This window comes from Silene latifolia, chromosome X, assembly GCF_048544455.1.
Source record: "Silene latifolia isolate original U9 population chromosome X, ASM4854445v1, whole genome shotgun sequence".
NCBI classification, from domain to species: Eukaryota; Viridiplantae; Streptophyta; class Magnoliopsida; order Caryophyllales; family Caryophyllaceae; genus Silene; species Silene latifolia.
In genome coordinates this window covers 6310363-6334967 of record NC_133537.1, presented here as the reverse complement: position 1 = coordinate 6334967, position 24605 = coordinate 6310363, and the positions used below count along the sequence as shown (strand labels likewise).

At 36.7% G+C, this 24605-nt stretch overlaps 4 protein-coding genes and 1 long non-coding RNA gene across 5 annotated transcripts; 3 read left to right on the top strand and 2 right to left on the bottom strand.

The window, feature by feature from the left end:
• Nucleotides 1-505: 505 nt before the first annotated feature.
• LOC141622562 (BTB/POZ and TAZ domain-containing protein 2-like) lies at nucleotides 506-5941 on the top strand. Its single transcript, XM_074438592.1, has 5 exons — nucleotides 506-775; nucleotides 949-1085; nucleotides 2612-2915; nucleotides 3580-3896; nucleotides 5434-5941. The coding sequence occupies exons 1-5, from the start codon at nucleotides 626-628 to the stop codon at nucleotides 5624-5626; spliced, it is 1101 nt and encodes a 366-aa protein (XP_074294693.1). The 5' UTR covers nucleotides 506-625; the 3' UTR covers nucleotides 5627-5941.
• A 2344-nt stretch (nucleotides 5942-8285) lies between these two features.
• On the top strand, nucleotides 8286-12422 carry LOC141622572 (uncharacterized). The gene is made up of 5 exons (XR_012533015.1): nucleotides 8286-8443; nucleotides 10461-10553; nucleotides 11047-11139; nucleotides 11263-11542; nucleotides 12248-12422. It is a non-coding gene; the product is annotated as an uncharacterized LOC141622572 (long non-coding RNA).
• Nucleotides 10254-12801, bottom strand: LOC141622570 (vignain-like). The gene is made up of 4 exons (XM_074438600.1): nucleotides 12215-12801; nucleotides 11281-11516; nucleotides 11042-11182; nucleotides 10254-10688 (listed from the first exon to the last, which is right to left on the bottom strand). The coding sequence occupies exons 1-4, from the start codon at nucleotides 12663-12665 to the stop codon at nucleotides 10437-10439; spliced, it is 1080 nt and encodes a 359-aa protein (XP_074294701.1). The 5' UTR covers nucleotides 12666-12801; the 3' UTR covers nucleotides 10254-10436.
• A 684-nt stretch (nucleotides 12802-13485) lies between these two features.
• Nucleotides 13486-15918, bottom strand: LOC141622569 (vignain-like). Its single transcript, XM_074438599.1, has 4 exons — nucleotides 15260-15918; nucleotides 14559-14794; nucleotides 14314-14454; nucleotides 13486-13976 (listed from the first exon to the last, which is right to left on the bottom strand). The coding sequence occupies exons 1-4, from the start codon at nucleotides 15714-15716 to the stop codon at nucleotides 13677-13679; spliced, it is 1134 nt and encodes a 377-aa protein (XP_074294700.1). The 5' UTR covers nucleotides 15717-15918; the 3' UTR covers nucleotides 13486-13676.
• A 5229-nt stretch (nucleotides 15919-21147) lies between these two features.
• LOC141623417 (uncharacterized) lies at nucleotides 21148-23556 on the top strand. The gene has a single exon (XM_074439524.1). The coding sequence runs from the start codon at nucleotides 21148-21150 to the stop codon at nucleotides 23554-23556; it is 2409 nt and encodes an 802-aa protein (XP_074295625.1).
• The last annotated feature ends 1049 nt before the right edge of the window (nucleotides 23557-24605 follow it).

The window sequence follows — 24605 nt, the reverse complement described above, 5'->3', positions numbered from 1 at the left end:
TTGTCCCTCTTTCCTTTTTTGGTAACTTTTGTGTGGTCCAAATTTAATTACATGTGGGGTAGAGTGGAATAGAGTGTTTTGTGTGGTCCAAAATCATTTTCTTAATTCTTGTGCAAAATAGAAGGGGGACAAAATGAATGAATAGGAGGGAGTACGATTTTCCGATTCAGTTATTGCGGTTAGGTTTATTTTGAACCCTCCTAGTTGGCAGCTAGTCTTGCTTGTGACGGGCTAATCCCGTCACAAGCTTGTGACCTCTCACAAAAGGGGATGAGGGGACAAGGTGTGGCACCTCCATGTGCTTTCCACTCACCTCTCAATGAATATTTTGTGAGAGGAAACGGTATCCGTCACAAATTTGTTACGGATATGGCCGTGGTCTAACAACATTTCGTTCCACCTCACACAAACGTGGCCGAAAAAATAATATCCAACCAAACGATGGACCCCACATATCTCTCTCCTACCTGTCTATAAATCACACAACACAACTTCATTACCCTCCACGATTTTCGCTAAACTTTCCCAACTACAAACAACTTTAACACAAACCCAATTAATTCGAGAACCGATCGTCTAAACCGTCTTACACACGACTAACTAACTGATACTGTATCGATCAATCATGTGTCCCACCAAATTTTCCGTCGAATGTCCCGCTAAATCCCTCGGAAACTTCCTCATTTCCGATAAAATCGCCGAAAACCTTCCGAAATCTGACGTCGTTATAGTTACCTCTAGTGGCCTTCGCATTCCTGCTCATTCTCACATTCTGGTATTTATCGTCTCTTCGTAAAATCTCATATACTTGTCGTAATTCATGTATCCAGTCAATAGTTTACGTTTACTTTACTTTTGTTTCACAAAATCAACGTAAATTGGTGTGTGGGACGGCCGATAAAATGTGGAATTTATTTAATTTTAATTAAATTATGATATTTTGTAAAGGCAATGGTGTCGCCGGTGATGGAGAACGTTATGGAGAAGGCGAAACGGAATCCGAAAACAGGGGAGAAAGTTATTAAGATACCTGGAGTTCCGTCTGAAGCGGTCTCATCCTTTGTTCAATTCCTTTATTCATCTAGGTATATATATTCTCATCCATTGTAATATTAAGGTAGCTGAAACCTGAAAAACTAACTGAAATATGAAAAGGTAACTGAAAATTAAGAACTAATAAGTTAGTTAATTATATAAAAAAAATATTTGGCAAACTAAGTGAAAAGATAGCTGATTTTAATGAAATGACAAAAAAGATATGATAATTATTTATTAGTATAGATTTTAAAGGGTAAAAACGAAAAATTAAACCAAATTAGGTACCTGAAATCTCAAATGCTACTCTATGTAGCATTTCATTTCAGGTACCTTATTTGATTAAATAAGCTATTTGTCAAACGCTTACAAAAAAACAAGGTACCTGAAATTTTGGTCAAATAAGCTACATTGACCAAATCAGGTACCTGAAATGCCTTGTCAAACGGAGCCTAAGCTTTGATCTATTTAGACGCTACGAGATCAAATCAATTAAATTAGTCGACATAAACTCCGTCCTATTTATTTGTTTACCTTTTATATTTTATATTCTTTGTGAGATTTGTTTAATCGAAGGTAAAGAAATGATCGGAAAGAGCCCAAGAGGTTTGTAAAACAGTTTTATTGAGTAACTACCTTGTATGAATCATGATATCAATAGTTATAAATACGTATCACGTATGAAACGGTCTTACATGAGAATAACTGATTACGAATTAATCAATTATTTATCTATATGTGTTGGTTGCATGTTTGAGAGTTTGTTGAAGTTCAACGGTCTGACTATGTGTTAAGTTGCTCTGTTTACGTCTGGAGGCTTCTTTTCTCATTAAAAATATCAACGAGTTGAATATTCTAATCTATGACAATATCATAATTTATGTTGAAAATCAAATTCTTTGGAAAATGTCAATTTTTATTTTTGACATAGATGGTTGATTTAGGATTAATGATGTCTTAATTCAGCCAATTAATTGGTTGATGTAAACAGATTAGCAAATGATATATTTTCTGAAGTTTAATTGTGATGTGCAATAAAGCATGGATGTGGAAAGATAAGGTGTGGAAATCATTATTGGTCATATATCTCATTCATTATTTCTCGAAATAAGATCGTAAACGCTTTTTTTATTGGTTAAATAATCATTTATTGCTATTAGTAAAAGACTAAAAGAGTGTTTTATACCTAAAAGGCCTGTCATATTATAAGACGGTCTTACAGAATAATTATTGAAAAATAAATAAAGTTTGTAACGGGACTGACTCTGTTCTTTCTTAATTTCAGTTCAGTTCAGTTTAATTCATTCAATTCGGTTCAACTATTCTTTTCACAAATTAACCCTTACTTTAGTTCAGTTCCATTAAGTTCAGTTCAAGCATGAATTGGAAATTCGAGGGGGTAAGGTAATAATAAGCATGGATTAATTTAGAAAAATAAAATTCAAAAAATTAAGGGCCTTGGATTTTTAGTTGTTTTCGTATTTTTTTGAATAAGGCTGCGTAAATTCCGACCCCTTTTATAAATTATTTGTATGTGAATTCTGATTATTAATTTGTGGGATGTTTCTGTAAGCAGTTGCACAGATGAAGAGATAGACAAGTATGGGATGCATCTACTAGCTCTTTCTCATGTGTTCTCAGTGCCAAAGTTGAAACAGAGATGTACCAAGGGGTTAGCTATAAGCCTAACCATTGAGAACGTTATTGATGTTCTTCAATTAGCACGACTCTGCGATGCACCCGACCTTCATCTGAAGGGTATGAAGCTGGTGTTGGGTAAATTTAGGGACGTAAAGAAGACTGAGGGATGGAGATTTGTCCGAAAAAATGATCCTTGGCTTGAACTCGACGTTCTACAGTATATCGATGAAGTTGAATCGGTAAATCTCGTTTTATCATTCAATTTCGTTTCATTTCACTAATCGAGTAATTGTTGATCAGTGAAAAAATGAGTCCCACTAATAGTACTTTGAAAGAGCCTATATGAGTCGGTCTTACATGTGAAACCGTGTTATACAGCAAACTGTCAGTTGGATTAAGTCGGATTAAGTATGATATATTGATTAAGTCGGATTAAGACCATATCTTTCAAAATAGGACATTTTACATGTCTTGCACCGTTTGTGTGCTGATTTATTTTGATTACATTGAAAATTTCAATATTATTAATATGAATATTATCCTTTTGTCAACATGCATGAATCCCATTTTGTTTAACATAATAATCAAATCTCTATGTAATGCCTGTTCAAGTTGACCATTAATTTAATTAATCACTCATATGTTTCTGAAGCGATTACTTTTCTGGCTTTGAATAATTAATTTTCTAATTCGTCAAAATGTTTTGAATCAACTGATTAATACGTTTAATTAAAATAATCATTGCAAAGGAATAAAATCGTAAAGAATCATGTGAGTTAGGGGGATGATTTGATCATATGAGACTTTTATCCGATTATTCTTAATACGTATTCAATTGAAGAAAAATGAGACGATGCCACTAGATGGTACAGAGTTTCTAAAATTTGGAATTATGATATGCAGAGGAAGAAAAGAACAAAACGGCACAAGGAGGAACAACGCCAATATTTACAGCTAAGTGAAGCAATGGACTGTCTGGTGCACATATGTACAGAAGGGTGCACCAGCGTAGGTCCCTATGACATGGACCCAAACAAGAAGAAAGAACCATGCAAACGATTCGCCACGTGTCACGGCTTGCAAATGCTGATAAGGCATTTCGCCACGTGTAAGAAACGGGTGAACGGCGGTTGCTCCAGGTGTAAAAGGATGTGGCAGCTTCTTAGACTTCATGCTTCTATGTGTGAACACCATGAGCATTGCAGAGTTCCTCTTTGCAGGTACTTCCTTTTGTTCTTATCTTAGTAGTTTCTGATTGTTTTGTTTTTGTTCTCAGTTCTCAGTGTTCTTCCATGTGATATGCACAAAACAAAGCCTTTTGGTCTTGCTTAATTAAGACCTCTCAGAATCCTCTTTTCATTTTAACATTATTTAAGTCGATTGGGAGTATGTCTTAACTTAAGACCGTCTGAAACAAGAATTGATGTTTGCTAAAAACCCGACCAAACATAGATGTGGATTGGATACTTGTTGCGATGACCAATCTAGTTTCCTTATTGATAAAGTGTAAATATAATCGTACTAGCCTACCATGTCCTAAATCTTGGCCGTTACAACAGTAAATAGTTAGTTCCCAAACGGCTGGCCTAGAAGTTTGCTCTATTTCCATGGACAGGGATCGAATCTCAACCTCATAGTTAAGGGATGAGATGAACCACCAGGTCCACCACACCAACCCACTTGGTTACTACGATCACATTTTAAGGTGATATTGACCGCGTTTAGCCTAATATTTAGCGAGATTCTTTTAGCCGGGCATGCACCCAACAAAGGTTATAAGTTACCCTTTCTTCAGTAACTTTTTACCTACTTTTCCAAACAAATTCATTCTTGTATAGACTTACTTTTGGCGAGTGGTCTGCCAATAATTGAGAATATACTTCGAAAAAATACAAAACGTGGGAGATTTGAGGATGCCATAAATTCTTTAAAAGTCCCAAATGTTATGATAACGAAGGACAATATTGGTCCATACAAATGTATTGTTGTTGATAATTTGATGCTTTTTTTTTCCAACTTGAAAGCTGTACTTGGACAGCCAATTTAATTTGTTTTTATTTCAATCATGGACCCAATTAAAAATTAAAAAATATCTTTCTTCTTGTTTTATTGAGATTTTTCGACAAATTCCGATTTGTGGACCGAAAATGCACACATTATTAGGACCCTCTGTTTGTAACTGTGATTAGTATATCTGGGGAAGGTTTATCATCCTTCTTTCCGACTTTCGGTGGTCACACACACAATCTTTAATTGCATGTTAACCAAATCATTACAGAAATTTAATATCAAGAAACAATTGAGATCTTATGACTAGTACTTCTATTGTTTATATTAGGCACGTTGATACCGATGAAATGGTCTTAATCTAGATAGGTTTAGAGATGTGATTGTCGACCAACGATATCAGTGGCATGATTTCTCAATATTTTGTCCCTTAATTTGGCACAAATCAAATTATAGAACTACTATGTATGAAAGTGGTACTATGAACCAACCATTAGTCAACCATCAAAATCGTACCGTCAATCACATAATATCTAGGAATCGGTCTTAATCTATGCAAAATAAGAGAGACCGATTATGGACATGGTGGTATTTGTACTGCGAAGTTTTGACATACGGAGTAATGACGTTTCTTTTGTGTAAACTTCTATATGCAATCGGGAAATATGTGATTTTCAATTAATTAGATAATCGTCGACAGCACGTATCTATTATGTTTCGTTGCTAATGTATAATTTTAAAAATGATCAGGCAGTTTAAGATGAAAATGCAACAAAGGGAAAAGAAGGCGGAAGATGCAAAATGGAAGGTGCTAGTCAAGAAGGTGTTGCAAGCCAAGACCGTGTCATCATTGGCCCTGCGTAACGAAGCGGCTGCACCACATCAAGTGACAAAGCATTCTTGTGACGAGGCGCCTTTGCACGGTTTTAATGCAGGCGCATAAATTGCTTATTGCTCTTAATGCACAGATTTCGGGCGAGCCTTGTTTTCCTGAAGGGGTATATATAGCCGTATAGCATAGAATATAATCGAGATATACGGAGTATGTTGATCTAGTTCTACTTTGTTCATCTCTCTGCAGTTGTAGTTGATAGGGAGAGGGGTTAAAGTATGGTTGTACTTTAATGTATGTAGTAGAGTCTAGAGATCGTGAATATGTAGTTGCTTAAGAAGGTGTGTCCGTGTGTGAAACTAAAAGTTGATCACATAATCTCATGTTTCAAATGCTACTTCTTATTGAAGGAGTTGGATAAATCAATCATACTTTTGTGATAAAAAAACCAAGTTGATTGTGTGATTGACTCAGATAAAATAAACATGAAATTGACTATCAATCAAAAATGTTTGAATTGGTATTCGATCACAAATATGAAATGAGTAATTTGAAGTGTATCTGTATGTAATAGTTAATAACCAGTTGAACCTGAATCGAACTAAAATAAAACTATTACAATACCATTTTTCTCATAGATACCTAAATTCATTAGACTCCTACGGACAGAAGGGAGGAGAGTCGTTAAACTCCCAACGGTTAGTTGCTTGGCTTGGTTCACTACCGAGCCACACAAGCGGGCCCACCGCAGGCTTTTGACGGATCATGAAATGGATCAGGTTCAGGATATGAAGCCCTGGATTGGCCCTTTTTCAACGGCCTGCGTTGGGCTTGTGGCAGACCCACATAGGCCGAGAGAAAGTCAACCTAGCTGTAAGACTAGCCGGGCTGGCCATTGGCCAGGTATACCTTGTTACTAGACCTATTATCCTGACCTGACCCGAAAACCCGACCGACCCGTTTTTCCAGGGTCAAGACCCAAAAATTTCGACCCGGCAACCTGAACCCGAAACGACCCGTTATTTTAGGATTGAGACCCGACTCATAACGATTGACCCATTGGCCGTTGGGTCAAAGGCAAATCAAGAAATTTACTAAAATATTAATATTTATATATTATATTTGAAAAATAGTTAAAAAATATTATTACTTAAAACTACAAACACATTTTAAAAGTCAATTTTATATAACTTTTATAATACGGAGTAGCTAATAATAAAAAAATTATTAAAAAAAAACTTTATTTTAATAATTATGTCAATATAATTGATTTAAACATTGAATATGAATAAAATATTAATTATAAATATGTTAAATTTTTAAAAATATTTTTTTGATTAAAACAATCGTTAAAAAAGGCGTTAGAAATTATTTCTTAACCAGTATTCTGCCCCTAACTCGACCCGTACTTTGACCCGACTCGTATGACTCTAACCAAAACCCGACCCACCCAACCCGCCCGACCCATTTGACAGGTCTACTTGTTACCGAGTAATTGTTGACTCGATTTTTCTAAATCAATCGCAAATATAATGGTCCAACTTATTTCTCATTTGATTCAAAATCGTCTCAATTTTTATCCGATAATAACTCCTACAGCTACTCTCCTATAGGACCGTCCTATATCATAGGACGAGCCCAACAGGAGTAATTAGCCCAATAAAATAAGTTTGGGAATAAGCGGCATACTAAAGCTCTCATGAGTCTTGCCAAATAAACTCTGCTCCTCCTCCTCCAATCTTCATACTCATTGACTCATGGTTCCTATTCGCAAAGTCTCCATCAGATGTGTAACCACCGCCCTCACCAATCATCACCATCGTACACCGATACCTACTCCCTCTTTACATATGGCCAACCTTGTCTCCTCCTTCTAATCAAGTAACACACAAGAAAACGCCCACTACTACGGTGACATTGACTTCAACAAGCAGGTTTGGAATCTGATTTAGAGCACAATTTCCAAGAAACTTATTCATACTCATGTTTTTCATTTTTGAAAACTTTGAGTATTAAGTTGAAATCAATGGGTTTTAAATTAAATTAAATACTCAATTGGTTTCTTTTAACTGACCCAAACATTTAGATTGATAACTAATAGTCTAAACTTCAAAACTTACATTTTTAATTTTAAAATTTCATAAGTTTTGATGAGAATATAGTCTTTATTTGTCATGCTCTTTATGCTTTGAAAAGTATGACTTTTAGTTTAAACACTAGTAAATTTAGTTTGATAATCTAGTGCTTTAAATTGTTCTCTATTTGTATAAATAGGTATGGAGTTTGTTTTTAGTTGGATAACTTAGTATTTTAGTTTAAAAACGCAGTATCTTGAGGTTAATATTTGCGAGGATTGCGCGATTTGCAATCGTTATTCACAGCGACCCAGACGGTTGTGATATGCTGAATGATCATAGAGAGGGGTTTTGGTCTGATTTTGGGGTTGAGGGTTTAATAACCTCGCCGTGATTTTATGCAAAACTGGGTGGATGGGAAATGAAATATTACAGAGGGTCAGAGTTTAAGAGAGGTAGTTGAAGTGTAAAGAGACTTTGTGTTTTTTTTTTTAAAATTAATTCTGTTTTTGGGCCTTTTATGTTTATGGGCTGGTCTCATGGTATGAGACCGCCTTATATAATAATTTGTGTAACTCCTAAAATAGCTCAAAGTCTTGACGGAAGTGGGCCTGAAATCTAATCCAATTCAAATTAAATGTCACCTAAATAAACCTCTCTCATTTAAATCGAATTAAACCGAACTGAATAAGCCGTTTGTAAAGACCGAAAGACTGAAGTTGGATACTCTTAGTATCAGGGAATTTACCCGTTTCGATTAACATTGTTTGCACCTGAAGAACCATCCATATTGAGCTAATCCGGGTCTACTTTGACCCGAATTACACTAACTTCCAAGAGCATCATTCAACAGGTACTTGTTACTATATTGAAATTGTAAATTCAAAGTTTGTTAGAATATCGGTAATTTTGATGATACTGATTTAATTTACTGTGCAATATAGATCGACGGTTAATTAATTTGCCATTTATTGTAGGATAATTTGTTACATTGGTTGATATTGATGTTTGATGTAATGATCCTTGATTAAAATCTTGTATTTTAATACGAGTATGAAATAGAAAAGGTAAACAAATGATTGTGACGGAGGTAATAGAAAAAGGTCAACAAATGATTGTGACGGATTTAGTAATTTTTTTTCGGAGCATCAGAAATTCTCACTTTAGACGGACATTATACGACAATGAGACGGATTGTCGTAGCATTAGTAAGGTTATTCTAGGGCTAAATTAATTGATGTAGGGTATACTGTGAAGTGAAAATTTTGGTCTGGTGTTGTGGTTCTGATAGCTTAATTTTGTGAAGGGAAATTGTAACCTAATTCCTTAGCATATGGCGAAATGAGATATATTTTCGAAGACCCTTAATACCATTTTTGTTTGTTGGGTATTTTTGATGATGCTACATGTACATTTTGAACTAAGTTCACGAGTGTTATACCTTGACGTCTTTGCCAGCTAAGCTAGTTGATAAGTGTGAATTATGGTATTTACAGCTAAGCTATGTTCACTTATGTAACCCATTCATACAGTCACAATCAACCACAGGAATAATCTACCGATGTATGTTGGTGGTGGACGGTGGTGCACTGTTGCCCCTTGATGTTGAGGCTATACCAGTGCCACTATAATGTCATGAGAAAGAAAGGTTTACTCAATGGCATTAATGTTTCTCCATCACTACCATTATTCATTGATGTCGTAGGCTCGCCACCACAAATATTATTCACTGGCGTTATAGTCTCTCTACCACCAACATTCACAACGATTAAAGCCTTACCATGGTATTCTATTTGTTGTGCCCATTAGGTCATCGCTACATTAGTTAGACTCGTAGTATCCCTAAGATCACCATGGTATTCCATTACATCCATCTTTGCAACAGTGAGATTCTAATAATGGTTTCGTATCACTGCAGTCTGCACTAGTTTAGACTCGTAACATCCCTAAGATCCTGTTCTATCACTGGCACTCGATTAAGGGTGTGCAATAGTCTTAAAGCAATGCATTTGTGCGTGCTTCATGAGTCAGCTCTATGCTGCCAGTATAACTTCCATTAGTTGGCATTTTTTTCTTCATTTGCTCTATCTAATAGAGGCTATAAAGCCACGTGATCTGTTACTACCAATGCCCTTTATCGGGCTGTATTAGGCCAGTGATCTAGGAACACACGTTCAATTAGGGATATACTATTACAATGAGACTCTCCCGTTTAGCCAAGGAATCCAGGGAAGCTAAAGAATTGGAGCTGAAGGACAAGTAGTAATTTAGATTCGACCAGCTAAGAGGTTTTTTTTTGGAATAGAGGAATACCATGGGCAGTACTTGGAGAAGGGTGGCGATAGTGGAGCCAAATAGTCTCCTTCCTAGGGATGGAATGAGCCTGTAAGATGCTATGGGTAATACTACATGTGTCTTCTAGCTAGAGAATCATCCCAAAATCTTATATGAGAGTGATTGACAAAGAGAGGGTCCCAACTCTCAATTACATCTTTGATTGAATGATTAATAAAAAAAATGGGGAGTATTCAAAAAGTTTTGTGGCTGCTCTACTGATCTCACAATGAAACCGTCTTAGAGATGACATTGTAGAATCATAAATTGTCATCTAAAAGATTTAATTTTGGTTGTTCTGCAACATTGGTACATTCTGGACAACAATGTCATTTGAATATTTGGTATGATTAAATGCTTCTCTGAATTCTGATAGCACACTACATTTATGAAAGCCATTGTAAATGCATGGCGATTTTGTTAACAGTTTTGCTTTTAATTAGAGGATTCGTTGTACATAAGTTTTGTTTCATGTTGTCCCATGAAAAATTGAAGAATTTCTGAAGTATTTTCTAAAGTTCATCCTTGTTGGACAGTGAAGGATTTTTGCAGTTCTTGATTGGATACAAGGCGTACATTGCAAGACCACACTGCCCTTCTTTAGCTGAGATATCACGCTGCATCCTGATGTAACCTTTCTCTCCCCAATCCTCTCCCCACGAGTTCTTCACAATCCAATACTTTGTTCCGTCCACAGTTGCTCCATAGCCTACAACTGTCACAGCGTGATTCAACTCTCTACCACATTCCCCTGTGTACACCCCCTGGAACCAACCATTATTAACGTAACAGCTGTAAAAATATCCAATGTCCGACTTACCTAGACCTGACAAAACTGATTCAACCTAGCCTTTAAGAGAATAAAACAAAGATGACTCGAAACTTGAATTGAGCTGACTAGTCCCGATCTTTTCTGGCCCCAAACTGGCCCGTAGCCCAAAATGTCTGTCAGGACTAGACTTACCTGTGTGTTTGTTTAACCCAGGAAGACTGTTTATGTCATTACAATGACGCTTTAGGAAAGTTGTGTCGTAAATTGGACTGACCAGGTGCTATTCACAAAATAAGCGTAAACACTAAGATGCTTACTAATTACTGAATCACACTTTTCTTTTACCTCAGAGTAGTGCTGCATATCTTCACTACCACCATCAATGGCAACGATTACGGGCTGGTTAGCAACAGCTTTCAGCAATAGGCTCTCGTCGCAGTCAGGCATGTTTTCATACCCATCAATTGACACAGCTGGAGAGTTCATCTGCAATATTATATCCAACAGAGTCAGTCTTAAGTTTCTGAAAAGAACAAGGAGTAGAATAATGAAGCTTTTGTTTACAGGTTGTATGACTGTATCACCTTTGCCTTGTTGCAAGTTCCAGCAGTGCCTGTATATGGGTAGTTTTCCTCGGTCGTAATGCCGCCTTTCTCCATGATGAACTCAAATGCCCAATCCATGAAGCCTCCTACACAACCTTGATTCTGAGAAGTGTCACAATCAACTAGCTCTTGCTCAGATAAAGCAACTAGCTTTCCCCCTCTAATTTGGTTTATTCCTTCAACTGTTGCAACTGTTGCGAATGCCCAGCAACTGCCTAATATACAGCAAATACACCTGAAGGTTATTAATTACTCCCTCTTTATCGCAATTATATTGTCTCCTATTTAGGTTTGGTCGTCAAACGATGTAAGTTTTGATACGGGTGTAGGTCGGCCTTGCAAACTGACTATTTGAAATTTAGTTATGGGGCAAGTACGTTAATATTACGCATTCAGGTCATTTTGGGCGGGGTAATTTTTGGGTGTGCTATTAGCAGGCCATTTCGGTTTATTTCCGAGTGATGGATCAGGTTAATTGAGATCTGGGTCTGAATCAGGTCGTTCCATCATGTGATTATTTATGTTTTTCTTATTTTCATGTAGAAAAAAATCATTGCAATTTTGATTAATCAATTTGTTTGAATTTGGGTCATTAGGAAACAGCCTCTTTGTGTTGCTAGCACAAGGGTAAGGCTGCGTACGTCCGACCCCTGTTTGTTGTGTTTTATGTCAATTTGAGTCATTTTCGAGGTCTGATAGTTTCACCTTGAATCAATATTGGATCTAACAAAGTTTGGGTTGGGTGTGGGTCAAAAATGATTAATTCGTATGCAAGTCATATGGGGAAGTTCTGTTCAGGTTAATTTAGGTCCCCGGTTGAGGAGGTCATCGGACTGGGTCATTGAGGACGGCTCAATTTTGCCAGGTCTTGGTGTAGAGTTATTGAAATATGTAATTGTTATCCTATACTTACTACAATTGCCTTGGCGCTTCATATGAGTAACAGCACCCTTTTCTCTCCAATCAATGGATTCGGGAACATTATCAACATTTGCGTACTTGAAGCTCCCGGTGCTGTTCCTCGGACCATTAAGCATCTTGTGGTGGAGGATTTTAGACCCGGCATAACTTGTTCGAAACTCATGGATAGTCAAGTCGGAAAACTGGTTCAACTTGAGCTTGTAAGGCTTGTCCATCTGGTTTACCTCATGTATATACTTCACATTCTCCTTGAACACATTGAACCTCTTTTGCTTTTCGACTAGGCTCCTCGACACATTGTGAAGGCTACACCACCTCTTGTACAAGTTCCATAATCTCTCCTCAGATTCTAGGTCCTTCTCATGAAAATCGAGGGCTCGGGATAGCCCAATGACCGTTGCCATGGCTAAACAAATAAGCAATATGTAAGTCTTGTAACCCATGTTTATTTTCTTGGTAATGTTTGCTTTAGAATTTTTAAATTGTTCGGATTCCCTATTGTTAAATCGAGCTATTTATGATGGTGTCGGAAGTAAGAAAACTAAGTTGGGCAACTGAAAATTGAAGTAATATATGTCCTAGGGGTAAAGGCAAAATGGCTGGTATGTATATGTGTAGTTTCAGAACAAAATGTACTTTCTTGGTTTGAATTATGGATTTTTTTTTCCAATGATTTTGCTAAATGTCAAGCAAGTTCGAGATTTACGTCGTTTTATGGGTTGATGAAACAAACTGATAGGGAAAAAATGCTCACATAACCACATAAGCTGATGGTCATGAATGTACTTGATAGCCATACAACTTTTGAGTTCAACCCTTAGTTTGGTTGTTTTTGTCAACTTTTTAGGTAAGGTAAAGGATTGAAGCTGTTTAATCTGAAGAGAGACGGTTACGTCCTTCTGAAGTTCTGGATTTGTTTCTACGCTGATTGTTTTCCACAGGGAATGATACAGATTATGCAAAAGAGTCGGCCTACACGCGTAAATGAACCATGTGGGCTCGAGCTAGGATCAGCGTAAAGGGGATAGAAGAGAGGGAGGATCAATGGAATCACTCTGTTGCGACATGGCTATCAAACAATGTAAGTTGCTTCCACACGACAACACGACAATTAAACGTAAATAGATTTTTCTTTGAATGTCGAGAAAATGTTTTGAATTTTTTCTTGTCTTCTCAGTATGATCGAAATTGTCATTCTAACTACATTCAATTTTACTGTTGCCAAAAAAATAAAAAAATTAGTAGAGAATGCATCCATTGATATTGATCACAACACAAACAAACTAAAGCCATCAAATTATATTATTTCATTGTCACCAAACATTAAACAAGCCTTGTAAGAACAACCAAGTACCGAAATTTAAACTATGTGTCGAACTTTCAATCAATCTATAATGTCTTTCATGCTTAAGCATTATAAGCATTATGCCATAAAAGTAGAGCTATCATCAAGTTTAGAGTTCATCCTTCTTAGCCGACCACCAACCACCATCATCTCCGCCATCATCACCTCCATCAGAAGTCGAAGGATTGCTTGACGAGTTCTTGGTAGGATATGAAGCCTCCATTGCAATTCCACACAACCCTTCTTTAGCAGCCACACCTCTTTGCATTCTAATGTAACCCTTCTCACCCCATTCTTCGCCCCATGAGTTCCTGACTATCCAGTACTTGGTTCCGTCCTGGGTGACTCCGTAACCTACCACCGCGACACCATGGTCCAACTCTGTGCCACATTCTCCTGTGAATACTCCCTGTTTTCCATCATAGAACAAATGTTGTTATCAGCTTAGGATCACTCTTTTGTAGCCCACCATGAAAAAGCCCACTGGTTGATCCAATAGGCCCATTTCAATTTTATTTGTTATTTTTTCTCAATTAAAAAAAAAACTTGAAAATTAATTGTGACGTTGAATGTTAACAAATTTAATTGTATATTTACTTGATGATAATAAATATTTTAATAAATGTAGAAAGTTAGCCATGGCTTTGCAGGTGTCCGACACGTTTCGGCCAGTGTCCGACGGGTGTCGGTATCCGACGCGGGATGACTGATTAAGAGAAGTGTCCGTGCTACCCAGGTGTTAATACCTCAGAATAAAACTGCATATCCTGACCACCAGCATCAATGGCAACAGAGATAGGCTGGTTTGCAGCGGCTTTAAGCAACGCATCCTCGCTGTTTGCAGGAACCAACTCGTGTCCATCAATCGACACTTTGGGGGCATTCATCTACAACAATTTTTAAGACGAATTATATAAACTAGTTCAAACTTAGTAACATACAATAAGGATAAAAAAGTGTTGGATCAATTATACAAGGAAGATATATATACCTTAGCTGAGTCGCAAGTTCCGTCTTGGGCACTGTAAGGGTAGAGATCCTCGGTGGTGATACCGCCATTTTTCTTGATGAAATCAAAAGCCGCGGGCATAAGTCCACCATTACAACCTTGGTTTTGCTTGGTGTCGCAGTCAACTAGCTCTTGCTCCGATAACGACACTAATTTCCCTGTTTTAATCTGGTTGATTCCTTCTACTGCAACAATTGTGGAGAATGCCCAACAACTTCCTGTATTATACAAATTTCACCAGAATTAATACAACTCGTTTATAAATTGATATCGAGTTTATGTTTTCCTTCATTATTTTCTGTTTCAAAGTCGAATTAATGAGTCATTTCTGGATTTATGCGTGTCATCCTGTGATCCATGTTTTTCGTCTGAGTCATATCTACTTTGAAATAGTAGAGATCACATCAAATGCAAATAATTTTTTTGTCCTTACACTAAGAATATTATTTTTTCGAAATTAATCAATAAAACCGAGAAAAAATGACAAATATTCGATATTGACATGTAAAATATAATGATTTTAAGTTAATACTATGATTAATGACCTAAATTAACGAACACATAGGTACTGTTCTATCTATTCATTTCACTTTCATACGTTTATAACTTTTTCATATTATATATATTGAACAAATGTATAGAAATGAAATGAACAGACGCTGTAGTACGAAAAATAAATTTACCACATTGGCCTTGGTTCTTAATAGGTGTAACAGCACCCTTCTGTCTCCAATCAACTGATGCAGGAACATTATCAGCCTTAGCATACATGAAACTTCCACTACCTGCAGAACTTCTATGACCTTGAAGCATGCTATGGTGTCGGATCTTAGACCCGGCAAACCGAGTACGAAACTCATGGGTAGTCAAGTCAGCAAACTTGTTCAACTTAAGTTTGTAAGGCTTGTCCAACTTGTTAACATTATGGACATGCTTTACATTCTCCTTGAACACATTAAACCTTTTTTGTTTGTCGTCGAGGTCCCTTGACACGGTGTGGTGGCTACGCCACCTCTCGTATAAACTCCATAGACTCTCCTCGGTCTCAAGTTCGACTTCCTCGAAATCGAATGCTTCTGAAAGGCCTATGATCATTGCCATTGCTAAGGAAACTAGTAATATGATTTTCTTGTAATCCATGTTTTTTTTTGGTTATGTTTGTATTTTTTTGCTGTATTTGTTGTTATTATGAAATGTTGGATTTAATTTGTGGAATTGATGAAGGAATGAAGGTGTATTTATAGAAGAGTGTTGGTGTATAGGTGCAATAATTAATTAATTAATTAATTATATTGGAGGTTGCTTAAGGGTAAGAACAACATAGAATTATTTGAGGTAGTGTGTGAAGTTTGAGGACAAGCTGTTGTTACTTAAGATGAATTCATACAATTTTTAAGTTCATGTATTTAATCTATTTTTTATTATATGCCATTCTCGCGTATCGAATCGTTTGTTCCTAAAAATACACGTATTAGTAGAAATAATAATGAGTAGATATTAAAAAAAATGTAAATTTATGTTATATTTTAAATATAATAGTACGAGGCGGTGTATAAAAAAGGTAATCAAGGTGTGTGGGTGCTTGGTAAATGACATGTTAATAAAATCTTGTCATATATTCAAGGTTTTTGGCATATTTAACCAATCAATACGTTTATTCTGGTGTTCAGTAAACGGTATATTAAATCAGCATATTTAGGATTAATAATTGATTGACATTTTCTTTAAAAAAAAAATAGAAAAATTATTTCATTTTACAAAGAAAAATAACAATTTATTAATCTGAATCTACTAATTACCAAACGTTTTAACTAATTCTGCTAATTAATATATTGATCAAATTCAAAAATATCAGCCAATTATAATCTACTTATGCTGAAAACAATTAGTTGATTAACGAACCGGACCTTAACTCGAAAAAAAAAAAATAATAATAAGTTGTTGAGTTGGTTATGAGATTACCTTTCAAAAATGAATTAATTAATAGATGAAACAAAAAAGAAGGGAAAAAGGGCGGCTTACATAAGAAAAGTTAACTTTAGGTTTAGAGAATGATCATGTATTGTTTTCATAGCCATACTACTTTTTTCACCAACATGCATGAGAATTGTTGGTTTTATTTTGCAGTGAGACGATAAGGTAACGTATATAATTTTGGAGTGTATTCATGATGCTTTTATTTCACTTTTTAGAAGAAAAAAAAATAATTAATTGTTACAAATTTACACTATAATATACGAAGTATTACTTTTGTAATTACCTTTGTAATTTTAGAGTGTTGTACTTCGTAACAATTTCAGATGATAAATTACGGAATAAGATTGATCGGATTAGAATTTTAATATGTGAAACACTTTGTAGGAGTGTGAAAAGTAATTCGATTGTTACTAATAAGTCGTTGATTTGAGTATGAATGTAGGAAAAAAGGATTATATATCACATGTATTACCTCACACTTTAAGAGTTTTTGAGTTTTTGAGTTTTTGTGTATTTTTTTTAGTTTTATAAAATTTATAAATTACATTTCTGTTTTCTGACGTCAAAACACAAATTTTTCTGAGCTTATATGATTTTTTTGAGTTATATGTATTTTTTTAGTTTAAGGTTCAAGTAAATAAATTCAGAAACTTTATAATACAACTCATAATTTTTAAAACAAAACTCAAAAACTTTGTCTTAATGCTCAAAAATTATGCCATCTGACATAGTACATCATCAGATGTGTAGTCCACCTACTGATGAGTGTATGATCGTAAGTACATTCAAATTAATTTACAATTCAATTTGGTACTCTAATGTATTTGGACAATTATTCTTCCTTAAGACATGAGTCTTAACTTAAGACGAGAAATATCACTATTTTATAATAAAAAGTGATCATTTAATGATAAAAAGTTAAGAAAAAAAAATTCAACTAATAACAATAAACTCACAGTAGCTTTTTTTATCAGAAAATATTTCTCATTTTATTGTAAAATGATCACATTTTATCCGTTTTAATTTCAGTCGGATTCGTGGTATTTAGATAATCAAGACCTATGGTAATGCCATATATATTGAGTATGAATGCTATAAATTTAGAATGTTTATATTTGAATGCCATACTAAGGTTGGACAAAGTTAATTTATTCAAGTTGGTTATATTTCTAATAACAGAAAACCTTTGGATAAGACTGTCCTACTATAGTAATGTCATACATTTTAGAATGTTGAACGAAGGGTTAAAAGTGGAAATAATTAATTAATAATGCCTACTTAATTAATCAATTAACTTAAATAAGCTGAATATGTGGTACCAACCAAAACTTCTAGTTTACGTAATTGCTAAATCCTACACGTCTTTTTACTACATTCGACACATTTTTCTCCTTTTTTCCACCAATACCCTCCTCATAAAAATAACAAAAAAAAAAAAATTTCTCCCTTTCACATCTCCTCCAAAACCCATTCAATTTGATACCAATTTGACAATTGCAGATCATAGTTTGTTCATAATCACAAGTAATTTTGTACGTTTATTAACAATTTAATTATTTCACTAATATTTCTCTTTTAATTGATTGAATTATTATTATTATTATTATTTTTAATAAAAAGGGGGTTTTATACAATTAGGGTTTGGAAGTGAATGGTTGATGGGGTGGCTGTAGTGGTTGTCAAAATGGAGGGTAAGTTGAAACAGGGCGTCGCCGACGTGGTGGTGGTACTGGTGGCTGTAGAACGGCGGTCATAGGCTCTTGAGACGGTTATTGGAGTGGATGTACGGGAAATGGTGTGGTGGCTGGATCAGAGGACGACGGTGGCGGGGGAGGGAGAGGAAGGTCGATCGGTCTTGGGAGAGGAGAGGAAAGGCCGGAGCCGGGGTGGGGTGGTTGTCTGGTGGGGCGACTGGAGGGTGGTTGGTGGGGCAATTTGTTCAGTAAGTGGATTATACATTCGATGTATTACCACCAATTACTCAGTTTTTGAGCATTACAATAAAATTTTCGAGTTTTGTTTTAAAGTTTTTGAGTTTTACTATAAAGTTTTTGAGTTCATTCAATTAGATATTAAGCTCAAAAAATTACAATATAACTCAAAAACATTACATATAAGCTCAGCTAAATTTGAGTTTTGACGGCAAAAAATTAAAATGCAACTTATAAACTTTAAAAAGCTAAAAAAAAATACACATAAACTTAAAAACTAATGAGCTCTGAGGTATTACATCAGATGTATGTTCCTATTTCTCCAATTTGTTGAACCTTTTCTATCTCTCTTTAAGTTTGTTCATTGTGGGGCTAAGAAATGAAAGGGGCAAAGTTGGAAAAAGATGTAAAAATGTGTAGGATTTAGTAATATGTTGTGTAGGAAATAGCAAGTCCCGTGTATTGCCAAATCAAAAAAATGGACCATACTATGAATTAATAGTATCCGGCCTATGGAACTACAACATTGGTTTATTATACCGTCCTCGATGTAAAATCGGAATAAAAAGGAGTACAATTAGTCTCCTGTATATCAGATAGTCCTATATTTGTGACCGACGTCATTTATTATATTTATCTTTTTCTATTGTGTGAAACTGTCAAATAAGTATTATAATATAGTTGATTGCAAATATGGACATGGGTAGGAAGGGTAAAAGCTGTCTGTCTGATGGGTTTATGGGAGTGGCATATTTGTATCATCAACCAGAGATGTTGAAGACTCATAAGGATGCTATTGCTGGGGCAAGGAAAAGGAAGTGCTGCACTGAAGTTCAAGATGAGATGGTGCCTGAAACTGCTGTTGCTTCAATGGTAAAGGCAAAAGAATATCTTCTCCAGCTTGCTAAGAGACCATGTGTGGGTAGAGGTATTCATTCTGGGAAGGGAGCTTATTCTGGCACTGGTTTTCGTATGAATGTGGGTGATTTGGACCTGAATGAGTCCACTGGTTCTTCTGTCAATGATGATGATGCTGCTGATGGCTTTGCGGAGGTTGGGCCTTCACAACCTCCTCGCTCACCATGATGGGTTTGGCTTGGAATTGTAGGGGACTAAGTAATGCGCTTTCCCCTACAATTCCTAAAATTAGAGCGCTAGTTAGTAATAATTATTATGACTTTCTTTTTATTATGGAAACCAAATGTAATGTTAGTAGTGTTAGCCCTATATTTAGATATTTTGGGTTTGATAAAACTGTTGGGATGGACGCGTTAGGTGCTTCAGGAGGGCTTTGGGTTGGGTGGCGTAAGGAAGCTAAGATGCGCCATGTTTTCTCTTGTATGCATTTTGTGATTCTCCTTGTCGAAAAATATAATGGACTTTTATGGTACCTCGTTCTCTTTTATGGTGCACCGAGTTCTTCTATGAGGGCATCAGTTTTGAGTGATTTAGAATGTCGAATATCATCTTTTCAATATCCGTATTTAATTATTGGAGATTTTAATCAAGTGGAGTTCTCTTCCGATAAGTGGACATTGAAGCCTACTACGATAAATGAGGCTACTATGTGTAATAAGTGGCGTATTAGAAATGAGTTAGTGGATATACCTTTTAAGGGACCTCAATTTACATGGTGTAATAATCGGAAGGGTCAAGCTCGTGTGTACGAAAGGTCGGATAAAGCTATGGAGTCCAAAGATTGGTTCACTTTCTTCCCAAATACGGGGCTAAAACACTATCCAATTCAGATTTCTGATCATGCTCCGATTGAGTTGGATTTCAATCTTATCTGTAATGGGTCCGGGAGGCCATACAAGTTAGATTTGTGGGCTCTAGAACATGAAGAGTGTATAAAGGAAGTTCAAAAGGCGTGGTTGACAAAGTTTAAGAGTTCTCCGACCTTTCAAGTCACGAGGAAACTAGCATTGGTTAAGCATAGAGTGAAAACCTGGACCCTTGACAAAAGACAAGATTGGAGAGGGAAATGGGAGGATTTTGATGTTCGTCTTGAAAAGGGTATGGAGTTAGCAATACGTGAGGGAAGGGACGAGGAACATTCTAAAGTGGATGAGGAAGTTCGGGCTTTTGCACGTGCTGCTGATATGTCTTGGAAGCAAAGGACCAAAATTCGATGGGCCATTGATGGGGATACTTGCACTAAGTATTTCTTTAACTGGGTTAAAGGGAGGGCTGGGAGGAACTATATTCATGGGATTAAAGGAGATGATGGGGCTTGGACGTATGATTCCAAAATGGTAGGCAGTATGTTTCAGCGATACTTTATGGAGTTGTATGGGGCTAATGGGTTGATGGATGAACCGGAGAGTTTCGAGGCTGACGAGGAGATATTTAGGGGTGTTACTAAGAGCTTGGCAGATAATGATGTTGATTGGCTGGCCAAGCCTTTCACTGCTAAGGAAGTTCGGGCGGCGGTTTTTCAAATGGGTCCCTTGAAATCACCGGGACCAGATGGTATCTCGGCTCTTTTCTTTCAGAAATGTTGGGGATTTATTAAGAAGGATTTTATCAAGGCGGCTCTATCTGTGTTAAATTCGGGCCGTGTGTTGCGAGAAACAAATTGAACCTTTATTGCTCTTATTCCTAAGACTGGAAATCCTGAGGTTGTGCATGACTATCGCCCTATTAGTCTTTTTACCGTTTTTATGAGAATTATCTCTAAGTGTGTTGCAAATAGACTTGCCCGGGTTATGAGTTCTCTGACTGGTGAGTTTCAAAATGCTTTTATTCCGGGAAGGCTAATTAGTGATAATATTCTGCTGGCTCACGAGGGGGTCCATGAGATTAATAGGCATAAGAGTGGAAAATATGGGCGCTTTGCTTTTAAGGCCGATATGAGTAAAGCCTATGATAGAATTCGTTGGGGCTTTTTGGCTAAGGTCATGAGTAAGTTTGGTTTTCCAGAGAGGCTTATTAATTTGATCATGAATTGTGTTATGACGGTTTCGTACGAGATCTTGTTGAATGGATCGCCCCTTAATACGTTTTCACCAAAATGTGGTCTTCGGCAGGGAGATCCTTTGTCCCCGTACTTATTTATTTTGTGTATGGAAGTCTTATCGGGGATGGTAATTCAGGCTCAAAATCGTGGATTGCTTAAGGGTATTCAGCTTTGCAAGCAAGTAACTCCGTTGACGCATCTTTTCTTTGCGGATGATGTTGTTTTCTTTCTCCAGGACACGGGTGATTCTGCGAAACAGTTGAAAAATGTTTTGGACGCTTATTGTAGAGCATCGGGCCAAAGGATTAATGATGCCAAGTCGGGAGTCCAGTTTAGTCCTAGTATGAGATTGAGTCAGGTCCAGGTGTGTCTTAAGGTTTTTAATATTAGAAACAATAAAGGAATTGGTAAATATCTTGGGATTCCAACAGAATTTCAGGGGTCAAAGAGAGACTTCTTCATGGCATTAACTGATTGTGTGATGAAGAGGATTTCTTCGTGGAACGGCATTTTCCTATCATCGGCCGGTAGACTTACCCTAATTTCATCGGTTCTATCAAATCTCTCAAATTACTTTCTATCGGTTTTTAAAATTTCGGTAAGTGTGGCTAACAAGATTAATTCCTTGTTATCGCATTTTTGGTGGGCGGGATGTAAGTCGGGTAAGGGTACTCACTGGTGTAGTAGGAATTTTTTGAGTTTGCCTAAAAGTGCGGGAGGTCTTGGTATGCGGAATATTGAATGTTTGAATCAGGCCTTGCTAGCTAAACAGGCTTGGAGAATTGTGTCGGGACAGGAGTCCTTGTTCTGTAAGGTGTTTAGAGCAAAATTGTTTGGCAGACAAGGGATGAATGCTGATTTGGAATACAAAAGGTCAGGGAATGTGTCATGGGGAATGAGAAGCCTGCGTTATGGCTTGGATTTGTTAGCTCACAACGTTGCTTGGAAACCAGGGACACGCTCTAGTCTTAATGTGTGGACCACTCGTTGGGTTAATGGTGAGATGCCGGAGCCGAGTGCTGAGGCTCTACAACTGGAAAATGTTGATTTAAAGGACCTGACGATTCGCGATATTCATCATGTGAATGGGGGTTGGGATGAGCAACGTATCAAGTATCTACTCCACGAGGGAGTGGTGGATCATATCCTAGCAATGCCAGTCTGTGCTTCCCAGATTCATGATTGCATTTATTGGAAGCACACGACTAATGGTGAGTACTCAGTGAAAAGTGGCTATGGGGTTGCTTTCACTCACTTCATGGAGAAGCATGCAAGCAATAAGGACAAGACACGAATGAGTGCTAATAGTGTCAGGTTTTGTCAAAAGGTTTTGTGGAAGCTCCAAGTTCCACAAAAGTGGAAAGTGTTTTTATGGCGGCTCATTTCTGATTCTCTTCTTGTGGGGTCGAGTCTGGCTAAGCGAGGTTTCCAAGCTGACCCATTCTGTAGAATGTGTGCGACTGAAAATGGGTGCATGGAATCAAGAGCACATCTTTTTAGGGACTGTAGTGTCGCTCAGCGTATTTGGGCTTGTTTGGATTTGGGTATTCGGGTTAACTGCGCTCCCTCAATGGATATTGGAGACTGGATTATCAACTGGATGTCTTTTTTGGGTAAATCTGAGGGTGCTGCTACTAGTTTGATTAAATATTTGGGTACCTTGTGGTGTTTATGGGTGGTCCGAAATAGGGTGGTCTTTCAGGAAGCTACTTTTCATCCTCAGATGTTCTATGGTATTTGGCGAAGCACGGTGGATATTGTGTTGAAGGCACGGGAGGAGGGGGATAATATAAGGGGCGTGGATAGGGTTGTTGGGGGCACTTCGAATTGCTCGCCCATAGAACCGGGGGATGGACAGCCCTTTTACGTGGTTGGTGCGGCCTCTTCATGTGCCTCTATAAAGGTTATGGTCGATGCGGGGTGGAAATCGGTTAAGGAGGCTGCTATTGGATGGGTTGCGACTGCGGAGGATGGAACTATTCTATTCAGTAAAAGTATCAAAATCAAGGCACAATCTGCGATGCAAAGCAGAAGCTCTAGGTCTGAAGGATGTGTTGATTTGGGCAAGGGACTAAGGGATTCGACATTTAGACGTTTCTACGGATTGTCTTAAGCTGCTACTCCAAATAACCGGAAGGGAAATGATACACCACCTTACAAAGGGAATTCTAGATGATATGGGTGTGTTCTTTCCGATGTTTCATTGTTTAAGTTTTACTTTTGTTCCTAGGCGTTTTAATAGGACCGCTCATGACCTTGCTACGAAGGCCATGAGAGGGACGTAGACTGCGAACCTTTTTGTATTGTTGCCAAAAAAAAAAAAAAAAAAAAATATATTTATATATATATAATGGACGAGTTGATTCTAACTTGGTACCTAAAATCCACTATATCTCCATTACATTTTATTAACCATTAAACAAATACATTTTCGATGCGTCCTCACTTTCCTAAGACGAGTCACCCACCCTTATACATTATTGTAACGTTACACTACAATAGCAAATTAAGGGATATGAATCGAGTTACGTAAGAATTTGTCTTTTCTTTTTTACTCATTTATAGCATGAATATATTTTTAAACAAATGAGGTGCAATTTTGGTAAATTCCGACAGTCGTGAGGAATGAACCTATCAATCTAGAGTTCTAATACATTGTATAGTTGCACCCCTTCAAATAAAATAAATGTTGCATTTTTGTGCAATTGAGTTTGCGTCTGAAATTGGAATAGCAATTACGAAGTATTATCATGAATACTTTCACAAAAAAAAAAAAAAAAAAAAAAAAAAAAATATCATGAATGACTTGCTTGTACCAATAATGTTTAAAAGATAAAGGATGAAAGATGATTTTATATAAGAACTTGTGGAAAACAAGTTTTAGTCACCGCCTTTTTTTTAGTTTTTGTAACCATATGTTTTGTTTGTGTAGACACCGAAATTTTATATTTTGGTATCTATTTATTTTAACAAAAGTCTTTAGTATTTAGAGATAATTATCAATAAATATTGTGATAATATCTTAGATATTTTGGAAATCTTTATCTTGCCCTTTAAGTCAGCTACAACTATAAATACAGTTACAATCTCTAGGGTCAGAAGGAGGGCAGATGGATTAAGTCTCAAACGACCCCGTCTTCCTACTACCAAATTGTAGGTAGG

Excerpts from the sequence above, each read along its gene's own strand:
- LOC141622569 (XM_074438599.1), bottom strand. The coding sequence starts at position 15,716 with ATGGATTACAAGAAAATCATATTACTAGTTTCCTTAGCAATGGCAATG. Across the intron at positions 14,795-15,259 it reads TAAGAACCAAGGCCAATGTG|GAAGTTGTTGGGCATTCTCC; the intron begins GTAAATTTATTT and ends TGTATAATACAG. Across the intron at positions 13,977-14,313 it reads ATATGCAGTTTTATTCTGAG|GGAGTATTCACAGGAGAATG; the intron begins GTATTAACACCT and ends GATGGAAAACAG.
- LOC141622562 (XM_074438592.1), top strand. The coding sequence starts at position 626 with ATGTGTCCCACCAAATTTTCCGTCGAATGTCCCGCTAAATCCCTCGGA. Across the intron at positions 2,916-3,579 it reads ATATCGATGAAGTTGAATCG|AGGAAGAAAAGAACAAAACG; the intron begins GTAAATCTCGTT and ends TATGATATGCAG. Across the intron at positions 3,897-5,433 it reads TGCAGAGTTCCTCTTTGCAG|GCAGTTTAAGATGAAAATGC; the intron begins GTACTTCCTTTT and ends AAAAATGATCAG.
- LOC141623417 (XM_074439524.1), top strand. The coding sequence starts at position 21,148 with ATGAGAATTATCTCTAAGTGTGTTGCAAATAGACTTGCCCGGGTTATG.
- LOC141622570 (XM_074438600.1), bottom strand. The coding sequence starts at position 12,665 with ATGGGTTACAAGACTTACATATTGCTTATTTGTTTAGCCATGGCAACG. Across the intron at positions 11,517-12,214 it reads GAAGCGCCAAGGCAATTGTA|GCAGTTGCTGGGCATTCGCA; the intron begins GTAAGTATAGGA and ends GCTGTATATTAG. Across the intron at positions 10,689-11,041 it reads ATATGCAGCACTACTCTGAG|GGGGTGTACACAGGGGAATG; the intron begins GTAAAAGAAAAG and ends GGTTGGTTCCAG.